This window comes from Cyprinodon tularosa, unplaced genomic scaffold, assembly GCF_016077235.1.
Source record: "Cyprinodon tularosa strain WSP-4 unplaced genomic scaffold, ASM1607723v1 ctg261, whole genome shotgun sequence".
In the NCBI taxonomy this organism is placed as follows: Eukaryota; Metazoa; Chordata; class Actinopteri; order Cyprinodontiformes; family Cyprinodontidae; genus Cyprinodon; species Cyprinodon tularosa.
The window spans coordinates 785,095-806,750 of record NW_024038965.1 but is presented as its reverse complement, the minus strand read 5'-3'; the positions used below and the strand labels follow the sequence as shown (position 1 = coordinate 806,750).

Below are 21,656 nucleotides of genomic sequence, written 5' to 3'. Positions count from 1 at the left end.
GCAGGTGTTGGGTCTTATGTGCATCCTATTAGGCTTAACAAAACCAGGCTTTATCTTAAAATGACAAACTAAGCTAACATTTTCTGCTTTTTAGAAAATCTATTTTGCGTTATATGAATTTAGAAAAGGGAAATGCATAGTTGAATTAAAAATGCTGATGTTTCTGACAATCTAAATTTAATGTAATATAAATCTCTTTATTGTCCCACAGTGGGGTAATTCACACTGCATTTGAACCCATCCCCTTGGGGAGCAGTGGGCTGCCATTGTGCAGCACCTGTGGAGCAGTGTGGCAGTAAAGGGTTTTGGTTACAGAACCCAGACTGCAGGCTGTGGGGCCCCAACACTCCACAATTTCAGCTGCCAACCTTGTGTGTTGTAGAATTCAGAGCAAAAATAGCAAGTTACTTAAATATTAAGTGATAACTCTGTTTACAATTACACACTAAACCTCAAAATTATGAATGAAAACCCCTAAGAAAAGTCAATGTTTCTAAGTTGAACCATTATGATTTGTTTTTGGACATTGTTTTGACAAATCCCACTGAGTGACTGGAATATGAACTCTTTCATTTCTTTAAGTTCTTTACAGCTACAAAGCTTAACCATGATTATATGTACATGATTGGTACATGATTTTTACAAAATATTAAAAAGTAATACATTTCAGACAAACTCAATAAATATTGAAGGTTTTAATGTATCCACATATTTTGGCCTGTTAAATTAATACCCACACATCTGAGTTGAATTAAAATCCACAAAGACGGCGTGTCAAATCTGAACTTGTATTTGTTTTGGTTATTCAGTCTGTGTTTGGTTCTGGTAGACCTGCTGCATTCGGTTTGAAATTTAAGCAAACAATTTTACATCAGATCACAAAACTGTTTTTAAGCAGATAATTACATCAATATGAACAGAATTTCGAACACATTGTCCTTCCCTTCTGAAAAATCCCCTATATTTGTTTATAAAATATTTCTTGAAAACGAACTGGTTAGAATATGTAGAAATTCCTTCTGTCATCCTGATTGACTCTGGAACTAAATCAGAGATATCAACCTACTCACAAAATAGCCTATTTCCCATAAGAAAGCTCTGAATGAGCTAGAAAGTTAAAAAAAAAAAAAGTTTTAATATTTCAGCTTTTTCTAGAAACATAAGGTATAGAAAAATAAATAGCCCCCTTCCCCCAACAAAACTAAAGATAAAAGAACAGGATAGTAGAACAGAAATATCCATTGTTCTCCCACAGAGGGGATATTCAGGTGTGTCAGATGCAAAGCAGATAGGCAAATAATAGCATACAGGTCCACATAAAACCTATTAGAAAACACAGAAGTTGAAATAGACTGGACAGCAAAATAGTTAAAATTACATTTTTACCCAATTCATGGTAAAAGAAATACTTTAGATAAAGCTCAGGATTTAATTAATAGATTATAGGGGTCATGTTCCCTATATTTACAAAGGAAAAGAAAAATGTCTTTGTCATACAAGTATACATGAGACTAAACAAATACAAAAAATAAAAAAGGTTAACAAAGGTTTATATATATATATATATATATATATATATATATATATATATATATATATATATATATATATATATATAGTGTGTGTGTGTGTGTGTAAGACACAGAAGACACAATCCTTCATAAGATCAAATAAAAATGTTAAAGATACAAAAGAAAATCGTAGCCTATGTACAGATATTTTATCTATTTACAGATATTTTTAAAGTAAATGCAAGCACGAAGGGATTGGAAATTCATATCCCATCGTGCTTTTATTTTGAAAGCAATCTTTGGAGGCGGAAGTCCTCTCTAAGCTGACAGCTCTGAGACACCGGAAGCAAATGCGGTTTGGTGACGCTGCATTAGGCTGCAAGACATGTTTCGGTCAAGTAAGTATTTTCTAGCTAAAAATGTAACATTTTGTATTAAAATTTCAAATATATAATTTTATTTTTTTCCTAATCGATTATCAAGTTATACATTTATATGAAAACAATGCTCGCTGCACGGCGCATCCTTTCGATTTTAGCCTATTCGTTTGTTAGCTAACATTTGAATCGACTGCGAGGCAAAGCCTTATTTTACCGAATGAATGAATTGATGAATGATGAATGAACATAGGATAATTCGGTAGTTTATTGACCTGGACCGTGTATAATGCTTATTGTTAACCCTGTGCCCATGCTAGCTAATGGTTTAGCTTACCCCGGTTGTCTGTTAGCAGAGCTATTCGGGTTGCTGCTCCTGAGCCTGGCTCTTCCCGGAGCTCAGGCGCTTACGCCGTCTCACCACCTGTCCCTTTCTGATGTGGGTCGGCTGCAAAACCTCCTTAACCAAGAATACACCGACCTGGAGTCCGCATACTACTCTGTGGTTGGCCTCTCCAAGCTCGGAGCGGCTGTTCCAAATCCTGCAGTAAGATATCACTGTGACCGTGGGCTGCCCGTTGTTCTGAGTGAAAACTGTTTATCTTCGTGTATTTCCAGTTCCAGCTTTATAACTGTAAAGTGGGTATTTCCAATTATCTGTTTTCCAGCAAGTTTGTCAGTTCCTGAAATCCCAGCTCGACTCCAGTAGTGTTGATTCTCTGTTCTTCGCTGCTGAAACCAGTCAGGCCATTTCTGGATGCGAGGTATGAACATGTTATCCTTCCCACTTAATGTCATTATATCATTAAACGGACATAAATGTCTTAATTTGTAATTATACTGGATAATCTGAAATATTTAGTTATTAATTCATTCAAACCTGAGGAAGTAGCAGCAATTTTGTAAAAATTTAGATCAGGTTTTATTTGTCTTAAATGTATATAGGAGGATCTTTTATTTCTGGGTGGATCATCTAAATAACTGGTCCTCCTTATTGTCAATCATTCTGGTGATATGTTTACTTAAGGCTGTTCTATGTGCGTATCCCCTGTTAGCTAGCTATCTTTTTCTGTGCATGCGCACTTTCAGACATATATGTGGTGAGCTACGGTTTACACTTTACAAAGTGTATGAGGTGAAAAGAAAGGCCTGAGAAGAGGCAGATATATCCCATAATGCTTTGCCAGAGCTCTCCTCGCAAAGCACTATGGGATTTGCTGTTATAGAGGCAGCAGTAACTAATGATAAAAAGCACAGTGGAGCAAAAAGCAGTGATCATCTGTCCGAACGGTACGTTATCAGAGTTCACTATAAAGTCCACTACATAGTCCCGCTCTATATAGTGATTGAGGGTTTTAGTAGTTAGGGCGGATGTTCGGGCACAGTTAGCTTGCATTAACGATGCAAACAGCAACTTTTAAACAGCGTGCACAAGTAGAAAGGGGCTCGTTCATGCTCTGGCACGCGTTTAATAGGTGTTCCCTTTCGGGAGCGGCTACAGGGTTGTGCGTGTACTTTTTTTTTTTTCTCAAAAATTCCTGAAATTTTTCCACTCTACCTTTTAGTAAATATTTAGGGTCTACATTTACTGTTACAATTTTAATTGGTATTAAGATGTCTTTTTTTTTTTTTTTTTTTTCTACTGTTTTCTTTATTATGGAAAATTGCAATGTAAAAAAAGAGCTAAGTACTACATTTACCAAAGGCTACGTTCACACTGCAGGCCTTGATGCTCAATTCCGATTTTTTGCAAAATCTGAATTTTTTTTTTTTTACTACGTTGCTGTTCATATTTCCATATATATGCGACTTGTATGTGATCTCCTGTGTGAACTGCAGTCACACAACTTAAGTGTCCCGCATTCGCAGGAGTAAAGATGGATGGTAGTGCCGGCGCGCATCTAGCAATCTCATCCAACCATTAAAACACAATCTTTTCATTATGGTGAAACATAAATACTGCTCTCCGCATCATCATCTGCCATGGTTGTTGTTTTTCTTGCCGCTTCTGCGTAGCAAGACGCATAATAGTGACCTTTGGCAGGTATTACTGGCATTCAGGTCGGATGAATGCGACCTGGCCGTCACAGGTCGCATTTGAAAAGATCAGATTCATATCGGATCCAGGACCACATAGCCAAGTGGCCTGGGTCGCATTGGAAAAAATCGGATCTGTGTTGTTCAGACTGCCATGAAAACATGAGATCCAGGTCGCATATAGGCAAAAATCTGATTTGGGTCACTTCAGGCTGCAGTGTGAACGTAGCCAAAAAGAAAATTACTAGAAGTTGTCACGATATTAAAATTTTCAACTCGATACAGATACTCAGGAAAAGTAGTTGATGCTTGATACCACAAAGACCCCAAAATTTAACAGAAATATGAAAAAAATAAATAAATACAATAAACAATAAGAACAATATTTTGAGGTTGCATGCTGTGCACAATATTAAGCAACCTTGATACAAGACTAACACAATTAACTTAAGTGTTCCTTCCTTGGCTATGTTTTGCACACATAACAATGACACTAGCCAAACCAGTTAACAAACAAAAATAATTCTCAGCAGCTGCACCTGTTACAAAAAAAGTCTGAAACTGTAAAATGCACAGAATTATTCAATCACACTGTCTTCAGAAAGTGCATTTTCCTCTATTCTGCACTCTAGATGAATGACTGTTTAGGTTCCACTGGTGGTAGCACTGTATCGATACTTATAAAAATAAGTATTGTATCCGGATACGTTTTAGCATCGATACTTTTTTGAATATCGATACTTTTGACAACACTACTAGAAGCACATACCTACTCAGAAATAAAAGTCAAACCGAAAACAAACTCAAATCAAGAATGCAAATGCAATATTTACCTATTAAAGTGGCTGATCAGTTTATCAGTTTGTCAAATGATCAATCTGAAATAGTCAATTCTCAATTAGTGAAAACTAAAGCAGGCAGACCTGAGACATCTCAACCTCTGATTGATCGACAGACTTTGAAAGATCATAGGGGTTTTCAGGGAAGGAAACAGTTCTGGAAATATTCCCGGAAAATATTAGAAAACATAAGATTGTTTAAAATAATTAAGAGTAAAAAAAAAAAAAAAAAAAACACAATCCAAAATCTTCTCTTAAGAGTTTCCCCCACACTGCCTAATGTGAAAAGTCCTCCTTCTTTTTAGATCCCTGTATCAAATGAAACTAGGGAAATCCTTCTGGCAGCTGTCAGTGAGGATTCGTCCATGTCTCAGATCCATCGAGCTGTGGGTGCTCTCAGCTCTTTGGGGCTCCCTCTCGCCTCACAGGAAGTTGTCAGCGCCCTGACGGCACGCATCAACAAGGAGGACAATGTCATGGCGTAAGTGTTGATTGAAAAACAGAAGCATTCTGCATAAAGGCTCCTGTCCATGCTAATTTACACCAACTCTGCTGTTTTTGGGCAGTATCATCTCTGCTCTGCAGACTGCATCCCGCCTGTCCCAGCAGGCAGAACTGGGAGGAATCCTGGAGGAGATTGAGGTATGTCCTATGACCAGCACTAGATGGCGCTGTGTTGCTGCTTTGGAATAGGGTTTGAGAATATTTATTTTTCAGGATCTGACAGCTCGTTTGGATGATCTGGGAGGCATCTACCTCCAGTTTGAAGAGGGACTTGAGGCCACAGCCCTGTTTGTGGCAGCAGCCTATGGCCTCTCAGATCATGTGGACATGGAGCCCCCTCTCAAGGAGGTAGGATTTCTATACAAGAAAATGTTCTTCTATCAGTGCTGCCTTCCTCTAAAACTTCAGAAATGATGTTCCCACAGGATCAAGTCATCCAGCTGGTGAACTCAATTTTTAGCAAGAAATCATGGGACTCTCTGTCTGAGGCCTTCAGCGTGGCGAGTGCTGCTGCTGCTCTGTCCAACAACCGCTTCCATGTCCCTGTCATCGTCAACACTCAGGGTCCAGCCACAGTGTCACACAACCAGCCAACCCTGCAGGTACAGCCATTGGCTCTAAATCTTACTACATCCCTTCTTGTGGTCCATAATGACATTGCAGTGAATTCATGACTATGGGTCTTCTGCACAGCTCCTCGTCACTGATGTCATGTCCCAGCCTCTGAACTCTGCCGACGTGCTGGTCGAGTCTGCGTATGCTGTGGCCTCCAAGAGCGCCGTTCTCAACCAAGAACCTTTCACTCATAATGAGTATGTGTGATCAGAAGGATAAACAACAGGCTGCAAGCGTCACAACAGCAGGAAAGGGTTGAGGCTCATGAATTTATATTTTAACCAGCCTCAAATTTTCATAGTTAAGGAAAGATGAGCTAGAAATTGAGCATGTCCTGGGAAAATGCTATGAGATTAAGCTAAAATTGGTTAGGAGGTTGAAGTTAAACGAAGATCCTTACCAAACCTTTTGTTAAGCAAAGACAGGAGCTTTAAAAAAGAATCTAACCCCTTAAGCTTCACTCCTGTTCTCCTACATTCTCTCCTAAATAAACTGAAATCCATATCTCCTGTGTGTACACAGGCATGGCAAGCACTGTGAATTGATCAGGCAATTGCAGTATAAGGTTTAACAGTACACTCATCACTTGGCCCTTCTCTTATTAAAAGTCAATGAGAGCTAATTGCCTGAGGGTTTATTCCTCTGACTGATATAGACCCCAGGTCTGTTTTTGTTGGACTATGCAGCAATTCAGGGCAATTTCATGGGTCTGACAGGAAGAGATGCAGTTACAAAGCAAAACACATCCGCTATTGGGGAAAATACACAATAAAATCTGTCAATGGCCAGAGGAAACAGTCAGGTTTGGAGTCACGCCATAGACTATATAGCAGATGAAAGAAAATCTATATAACCTTTAAAAAAAACAGTCGTGCTCATAATATGCATTCAGGAGAACATAAAACTGATATAGTAGTGATCCTGTTTGAGCCTCACAGAATGAGGGACAGCAGAAGAAACAGCAGATTATCAAAGTTTAAACTTTCTGGATTAATGTTTAATTTACATCTTGTGGTCAACATTTCTTCAGCCAATCACATACACTGTGTTATTCTCTTTTCTTATTCTTAGTGGTGTCTTTGAACTGAACTTCATGTCGAAGAAGCCAGCAAGTGGATATTACCAGTTCACCATCGGTGTGACCGGGGACAGCCGATTGGTTGCCAATCATGTTGAGGTAGAGTTAGTATTGTTTGAAGTTTCCCACAGTACTGGATCTATTAGCTTTAGGCATGTGGAATCAGCCATGTTGGCTAAACATGTGTAGTGTTACCCCTTTCAATCAAAAGAGAAAGGACACATGACTGAAAGCACCTCTGGATATGGCCAGAGTTCTCCAGTGCCAGTCTTTCCTTAATTTAGGGCATGAGGGTATTGCCAAAGTACCCAAACCCTAGATTGAGTTTTACAGCTATTGCTATTTATCCCTTTTAGCCTGACATGGCTGTCCAACTGAACCCTTAGGCCAGGCAAGGATAGCTGTTATCAAAGAAACAAGATATTTGCAGTAAATCTGCAAATCTGCCTTAGAGTTGATAAATCTCGAGGCCTAAGTGAACTGAAGCCAAACAGATGATTCGATCCAGAAATCCTTTCATAGAAAAGTTCAAGTGAGAAAATCCCCACCTTCATCTGGTTCATCCAGAGATCTTTAGTCAAAACTGAAAGCATCTCATTCATTGCCTTCCTGATAAAGATAAGGAAAAGCTGGGGAAAGGTGGACCAATTAAACAAACTGCTATTAAAACTACACTTAAAAGTTGTAAATCTAAATTAAATAAATTGGTGCACGCCATAGTTATAGTTTAATATGCTTTAATCATACTAAACATAATTTTCTAACAACAAAATTTTGGCAAGTAAAAATGCTGAGTTGCCAGTAACTTTGGAAAACCATTAGCCATAGTGCCCAATGAGAAGAACCTGATGTAACGCCAAGGTGGCTATGAAATGACATAACGTCTTACTGCACACAGGTTCTACAGAGCCTATAGATTTTTTTTTTAAATTTGAGAATAAAGTCCACAACCTGTTTCAGAAAGAAAGCTTTGAGCATCCTCTGACCAGAATATGACGGCCAACTTAAATCACATGAAAAAAATAGTTTTACAAAGTGTTCATCAAGGGTTTTAGAAGCAACACATTATTTTATCCAATTAAACTACTAATGTCCCATGTTTCATTTTAAATGTCGACTCACAGCTGAAGGTGAAGGTTTCCACTGAGGTTGCTGTTACCAACATGGACCTCTCTGTGGTGGATAAGGACCAGAGCATTGGCACAAAGACCACCAGGTCAGGCAAATCAGGGTGTCTGTAACAGACTTTCTTCAGACCTGTGAGCAAAAACATCTAAAGCTATGTGCTTTGTGTGTTTTTGATGCAGGGTTCAGTATCCCTCCAAAGCCAAGAGCCCTTTCACAGCAGACAGCCACCAGAACTTTGCCATGTCCTTCCAGCTGGTCGACGTCAACAATGAGCAGGAGCTCACCCCTCACCAGGTTTATAGTCTTACTTCAACCTGTGTTTTGTTTCTGTTCTAATAATTACTGCCGTGGCCATGCAGTCACTGAATCATTAGGTTAGGCCTGAGCTCACCACTGGGGTTAACTCTGTTGTCTCCATCAGACCTTCGTCCGGCTCCACAATCAGAAAACCGGTCAGGAGGTGGTGTTTGTTGCTGAACCCGACAGCAAGAATCTCTACAAGTTTGAGTTGGATACGGCGGAACGGAAATCTGAGTTTGATACCATGTCTGGAACCTACTCTCTGTACCTCATCGTTGGAGACGCTACCTTAGAGAATCCCGTTTTGTGGAATGTGGTCAGTGCCTGATCAGGCTTTGTCTGGCAAACTGATTTTTTATATATATATAAATGCAGATGCTGAAGTAAGCCTGTACTCTCTTTTCAGGCTGATGTTGTCCTGAAGTTTGCCGATGAAGAAGCTCCAGTTGCTGCTCAACCCAAGACCCTTTATGTACCTAAACCAGAGATCCAGGTAACATCCCGTCACCTTGTCATCCCTGGTTTTACTCCATCCTGATGCACATCCCTAGCTGAGTTTCACTGGTTGTAAAATCTCATGGTTTCTGTGCAGCATTTGTTCAGGGAGCCTGAAAAGAAGCCTCCAACCGTGGTTTCCAACACCTTCACTGCTCTCGTCATGTCTCCCCTCCTGCTCCTGCTCATTCTGGTAAAATCTGTTTAAAGTGCTTTCTGTTTTGTTCCACTATGTTTTGACCTTTTGTGGTTCAGAAAAAATTCAGAAACCTATTTAGAACACCTTGTTTGTATTGTTTTTCAAAACGCCACTTGTGTAGCGTTTATGTTCTGTAGGAACACGGTTAGTGGGATAAATATAACCCCTGTTTTAAATTGAAACACCAACAATAATGTTTTTTTGTTGTCTGCCTATTGTTCCTGCTAATCGTTGCACTTTGTTAGCAATAAACAATTCATCCAGCTCCTTTGTTTGCTGCTCTGACTAGAGGGAATACAAAAGATCTAATTGTCTGGGTTTTGCCTCTCTTGTCTAGTGGTTTAAACTTGGAGCCAACATCTCCAACTTCAGCTTCTCTCCAAGCACCATCCTGTTCCATCTGGGACATGCCGGTAAGTTCCACAGCTTCTCCTGTCTTACCTTGTTTCATGTGAAAAGGTGGGGTTGGCATAGAATCAGTGCTAGATTAAGGATTCATGTTTAATATGCTGATTATACTTTAAACTCCTTCACTTGTAAAAACTGAAGACAGAATATTGAAGTTTTTTTTTTCCCGTTCAAAGCAGTAAGATAGTGTGATTTCTTCTGATCTGATTGTGCAGTCTCTTAAGAAATGGTTAATGCTTTGGATTTTGTGAAAGCGGCGCCTGGAGTCATGCCTCTGGTGTCGTTTCAGCCTTGCTCGGCCTTATGTACGTCTACTGGACCAACCTGAACATGTTTCAGACTCTGAAGTACCTGGCAATCATCGGCGGTGTAACTTTCCTTGCCGGGAACCGCATGCTGGCCCAGAAAGCTGTGAAGAGGTACGTATCCTGATGGTGCCTGGCACAGCCAGTTCCTAGAGAGTCCTTCTGGTGGAGAGAAAAGCCTCTCCTCCTTTTCCAGTGACAAGGACTCCTCTGCTTTTGGGCCCGTTTCTAATTTTGGGCTTCAAACCTGAATGAAAAGAGCCCTGTGTCTGTAGCTCCTTAGTGGAGCTTCAAGGGATAATTTCAATCCAAAGTTGTCTGCCAGAAGAAGAGCTCATAGCAACAGTGACGATCAGAGTGGCCAATTTTTCCCCCATCAGTATGTAGAGCTCTTCATGGGCCGGAGTGCGCAATTTGCAGCCTGTGTCACAGACTGAGGAGGTCACTTAGTAATTGGTCACTTTCTCTGCTCTCTAATGGCCGCCCATTTAACCCCTTTGAATGTTGCAATGAATGAGTTCCCTGCTGTTGTTTCCCTGTCAGGACGTTTTTCCTTCTGCCTCCTTGAAACTGCTCTGTCTCTCTTTAACCCTTCTATCCACACCTTGCTCTCTCTTTACTCCTCTTCCAGGATTGCTGCAGAGCAGAGTAGTAGGTTGGCAAAGTATAGGAGCCTTCGGTAAAGCCCCCCTCCCCTTCTTTTGTAACATAAGAGTGGGTTCTGCTTCCAGGCTGAAGTAAGGGCATCCTCTCAGACTGCATCCACACTGCATTTCCATAATGTCTGGCAGTGTGCATGACTGTGGTGCTCTCATTCTGTACTTACCGCCCGCCACCCCTCCCCCCACTTCCTCCTGGTTTGCCTTTTTACTCATCCTATCATGACCATTACAACCAAAGCCATAGCAGCAACACCATAGCCCTACCATTATGCTCTATGATCATAGTTCTGGTTGTATCCCGACCTTTATTTAACATGTTCTTTACTCTTAAAAACTGTTCCGCATTATCCTCATTTTAACATTTCTGAGAATCTTAAGGGTGCGCATCAAAATGCATGACCTGCTTCATTTGTTAGATGAATCATGAAGATCTTCCTTCATCCATTATGAGTCATAACTGTTTTCTTCTTTTCACACAGGATGGAGAGGAAATAAGGGCAAAAAAAAAAAAAAATCTAAGAAAACACCGATGGTCATTTTTTTTTGTTTGCAGCAAAATCAGACTATGAAAAGAAAAAAAAAATGGAACAGATGTTCAAGAATCCAATTGACGGTTTAAACATGCAGTTTGGCTGTGATGGGAAAAGGAAAGGATGGACGTCATTGTCTCTGAAAGACTGGACAAACACTGACAGATTCTCCTGCAGAGGGCTGCAAAGCTACTGATCATTGCACTTCCTCTCATCTTTTGTTTTTGTCCAACATAGTTTTCAGTGAGCTGGATTTTGTTTGTGGTTTCTAGATGAGATTTGGGTTTTTTCATTTTTTTTTTTTTGTACATTCCTCTTTGTTGATGCTCGGTGCCCATTTCACCTCAGAAAGGAGCAGCTTCTTCAATAAATAGCTAACAATTGGACGTAGCACTGACACCTGGATTGATCTTACCCACGCTGCTCTGTTTGGCTGTGGCACTGTTCTATTTTTGACGCAAAATGCTCCCATGAAAATTTATTGATTACATATGGGCGGTTTCATAATGTTTTTGTAATGAAGACTTGAAAATAAAGAAGCTGAGGTGAACGTATGAGTTTTGTCTTTTTTATGCACATGAAAAAAAATATATTTGATCTTAGTGGAGCTTTAAAACACCACATGTCTGAAACAGATTTTATGGAAAGCGTATAAAAAGGAGGTATGTATGTGTGTATCTACATGCCCTGTAATTGCTATTATTTTTTTTTTAAAGAGAATTGAAAGTAATTTTGTAGAAATATGGACCGTTTTGCTCTTTTTTCTCCATTATAAGAAAGGGAAAGCATGGGGAAAACTTTTTAAAAAGCAAACTACATTCGTTAATTAGCCAATAACTGCGTCAGCATTCCTTTGTTCACATATCCAAATAACTTATACTAATAAAAATCATAAATTGTAGAAAAATGGACACAAATCAAATATCACATTTGTTCTTAAATTATGAAAATATGTTACCTGAAACCAGATAGACATTTAAACCTGAAAAATGACCTCTTAAAGCTGTGTAAATGTGCGTAACTATATGTAAAAGCTCTATTTGAAACTTTGTTAATCCTAATCACTGCCAGCTCATTCCGTCAATCTTCTGCCATAGAAGATTTCAGGTTATTTATTAATTTGAGCTTGGAGAAGCTTTACTCTGCAGATGCACCTTTCACAGGGAGAGGGTAGACCCTCCGAGCTTCCCAAAGATTTGGGTAGAACTCTGTTATTTCAAGGCGTACAGGAGCAAATGAGGTCATCTGTGCTTTAGGATGTCTAGAGGGTTTTCCATTTGTGCTGGCAGTGCACTCTCATCACTCAGACTGTCCTCAAGAGATAAGTTTGAGTAGGAGAGGTTTACACTGGTCAACCTGAACACAAAAGCACTACTTTTTCATTTTAATGTCGAGATGATTTCCCCATTATGAAAAAAAACCAAACTAATTTCCTTATGAACCCATAATGCATGCAAAAAAATGTCCTGGGGGGTCTCTTCTAGTGAACACAAAAATAATCCCATGATGTGTCCAGGATTTATCAAATTACACCCTCATATTTAAAAAAAAAAAACTCATTTTTTCTTTTATACTCTAGTTTTGCATAAATAAAATTTTCCTTCTGCACCTCAGACAAACCCCCAAAAAGAAGATATGAATAATAAACTGTTTGCTACATATAGGTCTGGAATTCACTGGATTATTTAAGGTCTCCACAAGAGGAGCTTATTTTATACGCAGTTGTATTCAGAATGATACAAGTCCAACAGCACCAAGCATATTAGAAGTTATTGTTCTACATAAGAAGCATTTTCTCAGAGAAAACCAACAATCCAGACATCCATGCTGCAGTTTCTGTCTAAATGAATCATTAGGGAAACTTTCCAAAACAATAGAGGTGTGGAGTTCAGTCTGACATTTCATTCTGAAAAAAAAAAAAAAAAAAAGAAATGGTGTCAAATCAAAGGTCAAAGAGAAAGGCAACAAATGTCCGGCATAGAAGTTATGATTTTAACATCCAAGTAAAACAGTTCAAGCAATGGATTGTTTTGCTTTAACACCGAAACATGTTGAAAGGACACCAGTACTACTGGTTAGGGTCATTAAAGTGGAACTCCTGATGTGTCTGGATATATGGACAGATACATTATTGAAAAGGTTTTGAGCTTTACTTTTTCTTTACACACCTATTTTTTTATTTTCCAACGCATCTGTAGGTGTTCAGATTAAAGCCAAAATAATCTACCAGTACCAAAGCTTGTATAATCTGCACTGAGCTGAACCCAAATGAACAGGCTCATCCACTTCCATCTCTTCATTACCAGTTTTGTGGTGCGGCCCGGGTAACAATTGTGACTAAACAGACTATTATGGGATATTGATAAATTCTAAGAATCCTGCGTAACAATGGGGTTCAAAGTAAAGGCATTAATGGCTGTTGGCAATAACTGTATAGTAGCTGGAGTTTAGCTGACAATAAGGCAACCTTGGGGAGGTTTTTACAATTTTTTTTCCTCAGACCCAAAGAGAAGTTGAAAAAGACAATTTTAAAAACCTGCACACAAAAAAAACATTCAATGATACTAATGAAAGTTATTTTTCCTTTTTCTTTTATAGATTTGCTGGTAAATCAGTAGATTTGTCTCAAAGCAAGTTTGTATTTTCAGCAGCAACAATATGGTGTTAATCACTCTTTCTATAAAGAAGAATTACAACGAAAGCAAACGGTATGATATGAGACGGTCGATTTGCATTTCAGCTTGCCATAATATAATCAACATGTAAAGGAATGACAATATTGTCTGGTATCTCTAAATTGAAGTAATATTAAGCATTCAAACCTGTAGAGTCTGACATTTGATTTTTCTCCCTGTATTCCAAGCTTGAAGATTTTTTTAAGTTCTTTTTTTTCTCTTGTAATAACAGCAGAATTTTTTTTAACTCTTTAAATTTTTCTTTAAAGCACCCTGTGACCAGTTATTTTCCTAAGGTATAAAATCCTGTTTCTTACTTGGACAATATAACCCTCAATATCGCAGTTAAAATACTCAAAACAATCCAAAAACAAAAGGATCACATTAAAGCAAGAAAACATGACTTTATGATTGTTTTTTCTCCTAGAAAAACCCACCTACTTATTATGAATTAAAAGTATCTGGGTTATCAAGAAAGAAAGATTTTGTGTATTTTCTCTCAGTTTGAGCACTATGTGTTGTGGGTGGACTAATGATGGAGAGTTCCATACAGGCTGATGCCATAAATAAATGTTTATGTTCCTTTTTGTCTCCTGGAAAGTGATGCAACAAATTTTTGATAGCTGAATATAATATAATTTATATGGATACAAACACACTAGGTCTGAGGTGCAGCACAAGAGCAGCCTGACATCAGGCTTGGTCAGATGTTGTTTTATTATGCAAGATTATCCTGGAGTGGTGAGTAAACGCCACTATGTTTCCCTTTTGTTTAGATATGACTTGTTGATATTTCTGCAAGTAACATTTTCTTAATGTGTTACAAGTTAATTATGTGCAGATAAACACTTGAGGGAAAATGTTTCTGTGCTTTAGTAACTCAGTGCTTTGCTTTGAACATCAACAAGTCAGCACTGGTGTTTCAGCTGCTTTCTGCACAGCTTTTCTACATACGTAGCTGTGTGGACACAGAAAGATAGGAAGTAAAGATCATTATAAAACATCAGAAATTATTAGGAAGAGGTCACACTTAGAAGATAAACTAAGATACATTTTTGCTTTAAATATATCAAAATAAGCCTCCATCACTAAGAGGTTTGGCTGCATGATGTAGTAAGAATGGGACCATTTTTAGACTTTAGGTTAAGTCAGTGACTCTGATACCAACATTTAAAATTCCTTTTTTAAACCTTTTTCCACACTTAGGATTCTATTTAGTTTAAACATAGATATTTACTAATAAATCAAGCCTTTGTAAAACAGGGTACAAATATAGCAGTAGCCTACTAGCCCAACAGCTCCCTCTTTTATGCAGATTTAGCTATCTATTTGTAGAAGAAATCTGAATGAAATGCTGAAAATACAGGAAAGGGGTTAAAGTTTTTGCTTTAAATTTTTTTGCAGGCTAGAAATGCATTAAGAAGTTCACATTAAATGGAAGAAACTGATGAACCAAAACATGTAACACTGCTTAACTTATGCATTTATCAATCCCTATTTCAACCCTCTATACATTGTCATTTACTGATTCATGGTTATGCAAAACCATAATACACTGTGGCTCTAAGTGCTATTCAATTATGGTCATGGTCAAAGGAAAAAAAAAAAAAAATCAACCCCAGAGAGTTGATGTTGATGGCCAAGCTCAATGAGAGAGAGAGAGAGAGAGAGAGACAGAGTGATGATGTGAGCTGTGGGTGTGACCGAGAGCCCCAGGTTCAGTATAAACTGACCATGGATGCAGAGAGGGAACAAACAGCCGGGTTCCTGCATCTTTTGTCCCGTTCTTCCTGGCATTTACGGACGATGAGAGTGGAAGGCACCGAGTAGTGGCTCAGCAGGGACGCTCTGACTCTGTGTTAAGACTAGGTAACTCTTACAACACACATACACACACAAAGTGCATTACATCCAACATGCATAAGTATATGCAAAAGAAATCTTCTATTAAGTGTGCACATTTCAAATCACTGCACACACACCTCCATGCCTAAAGTTTTTTTTCTCCCTGTTTTTTCTTTTTTCAGCTGTGTGATGACGCTGATGGTGGGAAACTGTGATTTCAGGGTTTTTTTCTAATGTAATTTCTTCCCCTGTCATTTATTCTGGTAGTCCAGTGTTCTCCAGGACTGGCTGCGATGATGGAGAAAGCTGCTGTGCTGCTGCTGCTCTTCTGTTGCCTGGTCATGTCTTTATCAGGCTCTCCGCTCTACCCATCCATCAGGTATGTCACACCAAAATCATAACACTTCTATCCATCTTGTTCAATGCTCTTGTAATAGATTTATTTTAGATAATTTGCGACTATTGAACATTTCTATTGACCTCCTATGGTGTTTTTGTAGATAAAAAGTACTTTGATTAGCAACTGTTATGATTTCATCAATTACAGTGGTGTAATACCATCTAAGTTTTGTGCAGGTAGGAGTTGATAAGTGTTTCTGTGTAGAAATACTTTAACAGTTTGTAGAAATTGAAAAAAAAAAAACTAATGTAAATTCCTACCATGTTTTAATATGTACTTACTCACCTAAGCTGTTTAAGCTCTAACTAGTCATTACGACAATTTTGCTCACCTAAATTCTAATGTCAGATTTAAAAGAAATTAAAATAACCTTTTAACCCAGGTACCCCTCTCATCAATAGCTCACTCCGGAGGATCCATCACTTAGACAACTTTTATGTATTAGTGTATACACAGAGTGTAAACAAAATGAAATTTCGTTTTGTACAACTTTCATACCATTTGTGGGAGAAAAAATATGGTGCAAATACTGCGTTGATATGGAAGTTCAGAGCATCAATATATATGGTGCAAATATGCAGAGTTTTGGTGTTATCAGTGTGATGCAGAGTCAGTGACATGATTAAGAGTTTTCACAACAGTTCAGCTGTCTAATGGCGGTGGGGAAGAAGCTTTTTTGGAATCTGCTGGACCTGCGTCGAATGCAGCGAAGCCTATTCCCAGAGGGTAGCAGGGTGAACAGTCCATGGTTGGGGTGTGAGGGTGTGATTGATGATGTTACGGCATCAGCATTACAGAAAACATTTACAGTTCTGGGCCTGTCATGCTGTCTCCTTCTCTCGGATGTGCCATTAAAACGTCCAAAGCTGGGTACTTATGGGGCTTATTTCAACCACCTTAAATGACAGCCTTTGATGCAGAGGTGTGACAGCTGTAGGACCTCTGAGCTTGCGGGATGACTGTGCTCCTCCCATACAGCTGTTATGCTCAGTCCAGCCATCCTACAGAGAAAGCGGATTTTCACTGCATGTGATCCTTTTTGAGGGGACATGGCCATCGGTGAGGATTCAGTAGATACAGATTTTAAAATCAATAGCTTTTCTTTTTGCTTTCTTCAACATAACTGACTGCAGCAAAACCAAAGCAAAGACCGGCTCCCCTGTCTGGAAGAAGACACCCACTGATGTTATTGATTGAATAAAAAGCAGAGATCAGACCTTGATATTCCCAACTCTCCAACACTACGGACAAAAAGTTTGGGCTGCATCCCTCCAAGGCGGATTATGTCACAGAGAGGCAACGAAGGCTCCGTCAAATCTGCTAAACAAATGCATCCTTCCTTTCCCTGCTTTAAAGGAGGGGTCTTTAGTGGCCAGTCTTAGCCAACCGTTTAAAGCGGATTGGTCAAGGTAGCAATAGCGGATGACGGTGACAAAAACTGTATTTGAAATAGACACATTACAGTTTCTGTGAACCCAAACTATCCCTCAAAAATGTTTAAGTTAGAATATAGATATGTTAAACTCAAATATCTTCCTAAATTAACAAGATTTTTGTACCAATTTATGGATCTCTTTGACTAACAAACAAGTGGTCATACTTAGATCATGGGGACTGTGCCAGACTCACACCATTTTATTCCCACAATTTCTTTAAAGTCTCCAATTAGCGGATATTCCAGATGGAGAATCTGTCCACCCACCTTTGTTAGAACGCTTAGGCTCTTAGCTTAAGGTTGCAAGCATCCTAACCCCGGCTGATGCGTCTCTCATTGTACAAATGTGGAAAAGGGGAAAGTCTAGAAGTGTGGATCCAGAGACCAAGGAGTGCGAGTCCAGCTATATCCACCTGATATCCTCAATCATCACACCTTAGTTCAGCAGGTTAACTTGCCCGGATAACATTTTTAAGATGAGATTAAGAGAGCCAAGCCCCCCCCCGACACTATCCTTCCTGACAGACTGAAACAAACATCATGTTTGAACTACCAGGTGATAAGACCCTGTGGGTCGGGCTTTCTGATGCCTATCTGAGCTGAACCTAGCTGAACCCCTGGAACCCTTGATCACCAGCTCCTTTTCAATGAGCTGTCCCCGGCCCTGGTTTCAGAGGGGTTTCCTCTGGTCTGCTTGGTCAACCTTCTCTTCCCTTGATGCCAGTTTGCCTGTGGAAGCCTACTATTTAATAATTTCCTGAAAAGAATCATTCACGTTTTTTTGTGGCTCACACTTGTGAATTTGAATAATACCCAGAAAGGAAGTCTGTCAGGACAGTTATTGATTTGAAGAATGAAATGAAGATATGCACTCTTTGCTTTACTTGTCTGGATAAACACAAAGAATTGCTGCTGCATAGTGAATTCTGTCCAGTTTCATATGAATTTGAACGTGATTCACGTGGTCATAATGTCTCAAAGACATAGGGACTTGAGAGTCTTTGGTCTGTATCAACAACTAGTATTGAGCTGAAGGTGGGACTCTGTCACTCACTAGCATAATGAAGGAACAACTGAACAACTCTTTGAACAGGTCTTTTACACCAAACATTTCAAGAACTGATTCTAGGGATTCAATGTCCTCAAAAGAACTAAATGTCTGAGAATAACATTTGACTAAAGCAATATCTTCCAATAAAGTTTAATCAGACTGCTTATGATTTTGTTAAAATTAAAATATCAACACAATATTTACAAAATATACTTTATTGATATTCAAAATATTTAAAAATGCGGAATTTAAAAGCAGTTAAAATAATTTTTAAGGTTTAACTAAAATGAATAGTGCGCAGTCTAATCATTAAGTCCTTAATAAGTGAATAATTCATAGATATTCAGTTGTTAAAAAAGACCCATGCCTAATTTGCTCTTCTTTTTTTTTGGGACTTTTCACCACTTACTTTCCCTGTCATGTCTTTGTCCTCTTGCTCTTGTTATGCAAAGAGGGGTCAAGATGTCTGAATTAGTCACTATAGTAACATTATTCCAGTGGCACGTCATCTTAATCATGTTGTCCAGCGCTCGGGCAGCAGAACATGTCATTTGACAAGGACAAGAGCATTTTGTCAACCCCAAGCACAGTTTAACATTTAACAACAAAAGGAGAAAATTAAATGTAAAACCTCCGAACAGTGGCCTAAAGTTGAGGTGGGGTGTGTTTTGAATTCTATATTGGCCATTTAAGAAGAGTATGGTGATGTTTAACAGGTTTGGAGAAAGGGACGCTTCCGTCCTCATGACCTCTTCTCTCAAGAACCAAGCAGAGCTACAAAAGAAAGACAAGCTTCCACAGAGGGATGACGAAGAGCTGCGGTGAGTGAGTTTATATTTTATCGTCAGCCAGTTCCAGAGAAAACTGTCTTTAATCTCAAAATATGGGTACATTGAAGAAAAGATATGCATGGAGTTCATTCTTTAATGCTAAAAGTGTGGAATCTGATGCCCATGAAGCCAAACTAATGAAAGATTTCCCCTTTTGTGCTTTTCAGCTCTGAACGCCACGCTGATGCCATATTTACTAACAGTTACAGGAAAGTCTTGGGTCAGATTTCCGCCAGAAAAATCTTTCAGACCCTCATGGGCAAACGACTCGGGTAAGCAGGGAAGACTACGCTCAGATGTGTTAAACACAGCAGAGATTCATTGTTAAAAACACACTGTGGGTATCAATGTTCTTCTCCTCAGAGATGAAAGCGAGAGCTACATGAAGCGTCAGTCGGATATCTATGAGGGGACCTTCAAAGAAGATCTTACATCCATCCAGAGCGATCAGAGGTACAGAGGACAGGGAATGAGGCCGAGGTAAACAGATATTTTCCATTAACGCCAGACAGAAACCTCGAAACTTAGATTCACACTTTTCATGCTGAAATTTTTTGTTGAGTAAACTAACCTCTGAGCTTCCTTTCTCCAGACTTATCAGCTGAGGGCTAACTGAAGAGAGGAAGCCATCACTGCTTGCGTTCTTTTGCTTTATCACCATGTATTCTACACAAATAAAATTAGTATGATTTTGTTTTATTAGTTGTTATTCAAATACTATTATAAATTATTATTAAAAACCTCAAAGACACCTTTTGTGTATTTTGTCATTCCTGGGGAAGATGGGTTTTATGAGATTTAATTCACAGTGCATTGCAAAAGTATTCATGCCGCTTATTTTATTACAATGCGCCACATACTTAAATATGTTGCAATGGGATGTTTTGTGATAAACATGCACAAGGAAGTCCATAACTGTAAAGTGGAAGGGATTTATATATTTTTTACATTTCACAGGTAAAAAAAAAAAAAAAAGAAATCAGCTTTTTTCGCTCTACAATTTTAAATAAAAGTTAAAAGGTAAAAAGTAAAAAGTTCTAAGGGCAAACAATTTCCTTTCGAAATAAGCACATTTTCAACCTTTTTATGATTTGATAATAATACAGATTAATTTTTTTTGTGAAGGCCTTTGAGGTATATAAGGGAACATTTGTGAAGAAAACGCATCATCACTAACAGCTTTCAGGTCAGGGTTAAAGCGTATTATAGTAATGTTCTTAGAAACATTGTTCAAGCTTTGAATATCTCACACTGTATTCTTCAATAAGTAACAAGAAATTTAAACAAGTTAAGAACAGAAAATTTTTAATATTAATGGGTTTGGAGAGTCGAGCATTTGTCAAAGAAATAACCAAAAGACTTATAGGGAACTCTTGGGGAGCAGTAATGACCTTGAGCTCAGGTGGGAGAGTCTGGGTGACAAGATATCTAGAATATGGTGAAAATGTTAGGGCTTTTTGGAACAGTGGATAGAAGATTGAATGACAGAAGACAGGTTAAAAATGAAGACCCACTTGGAATACACAACCAACGATGTGTTTATAGGATTGCTGGTTGCAGATTCCAACAAGCCACAGATATAGTCACAGAAATCTGCTCTCTGATGCAGGTCTAAAAAAAAAGATGGTGACTTATTTTTATTCTTAAAGCCCTGGTTAAGGAGTTCTGACAGAATTAACTTCTGATCTGGGCAGAACTTTTTGAGCAGTAGGGACTGCTTGCCCCTACTGAGGTCTGTGCCTTAGAATTGCCCTGACCATAGGAAGGTTTGTTCTTGTTCCCACTACCTTAATTACAATAACAAAGAAATTTGTTATTTCTTTTGGAACCAAAGCATGTAATTGCATAGCTTTGTTCATTCTGGCCTTTTTTTTTTCTTTAGCTCTTGCAGCTTTATCTTGATGCAGTGGGATGACACTGACCTATGATGACTTCCTCAGAAATATGTGTTGAAATATTTTTTAAAGTAAGCTGGAAAGAATGGAAAGAACCTTATTCTTGGTGGCCCAGGAACACTTTTCTGCTTTCTTGTGGAGGATAAACTTCAGCAGTGTTTAAAGGTGAAAGTAATAAAAGTATTATGTTGTTCAATGAGCATCCTTACGGTTAGTACACCAAAGAAAAAACTGTCCAGTGGAATTAAACCTCTACTGAGGATAACTTATTGAACAAAGCACTTGTTCAAACTGGTGATAGCCTACAAGACGGATTATGAAGCCAAAGTGAAAACTGTGATGCAATTAAATGGGGAGCTAATTTTTTCCTTTCAATGTTAATTATTGTGTACATATTGAACAAATGCCAAACTTTAATTTATATTTTTTCCTAACTAAAGGTTATCAATACCAACTGAAAAAATGTTGTCTATTTAAATCCCTCTTGCCAGGAACTATGTTGTTTAGTGTGATGTTAGAGACGGACGGTAATTATGG

The 21,656-nt window shown here is 38.6% G+C and overlaps 2 protein-coding genes across 6 annotated transcripts; both read left to right on the top strand.

The window, feature by feature from the left end:
• The first annotated feature begins 1,786 nt into the window (after positions 1-1,786).
• Positions 1,787-11,542, top strand: rpn2 (ribophorin II). Of its 4 annotated transcripts, none has more exons than XR_005281125.1 (18): positions 1,787-1,909; positions 2,242-2,435; positions 2,557-2,652; positions 5,070-5,245; positions 5,331-5,406; positions 5,482-5,616; positions 5,694-5,870; positions 5,962-6,080; positions 6,955-7,060; positions 8,086-8,177; positions 8,269-8,383; positions 8,511-8,705; positions 8,796-8,882; positions 8,982-9,077; positions 9,421-9,496; positions 9,781-9,910; positions 10,428-10,533; positions 10,938-11,542. XR_005281125.1 is itself a non-coding variant. In XM_038289038.1 (17 exons), exons 1-17 carry the CDS (start codon positions 1,897-1,899, stop codon positions 10,951-10,953), a joined length of 1,899 nt encoding a protein of 632 aa, XP_038144966.1. In that variant the 5' UTR covers positions 1,787-1,896; the 3' UTR covers positions 10,954-11,542. The 4 variants fall into 4 exon arrangements, 2 of the variants coding, with proteins under 2 accessions (XP_038144966.1, XP_038144965.1); XR_005281126.1 differs by having other exon boundaries at positions 1,792-1,909; positions 2,245-2,435; XM_038289038.1 differs by lacking the exon at positions 10,428-10,533.
• A 3,838-nt stretch (positions 11,543-15,380) lies between these two features.
• On the top strand, positions 15,381-19,975 carry ghrh (growth hormone releasing hormone). 2 transcript variants are annotated; one of them, XM_038289041.1, is made up of 6 exons: positions 15,381-15,532; positions 15,776-15,887; positions 19,111-19,215; positions 19,392-19,496; positions 19,588-19,704; positions 19,817-19,975. In XM_038289041.1, the coding sequence occupies exons 2-6, from the start codon at positions 15,802-15,804 to the stop codon at positions 19,827-19,829; spliced, it is 426 nt and encodes a 141-aa protein (XP_038144969.1). In that variant the 5' UTR covers positions 15,381-15,532; positions 15,776-15,801; the 3' UTR covers positions 19,830-19,975. The 2 variants fall into 2 exon arrangements, with proteins under 2 accessions (XP_038144969.1, XP_038144970.1); XM_038289042.1 differs by having other exon boundaries at positions 15,405-15,532; positions 15,781-15,887.
• The last annotated feature ends 1,681 nt before the right edge of the window (positions 19,976-21,656 follow it).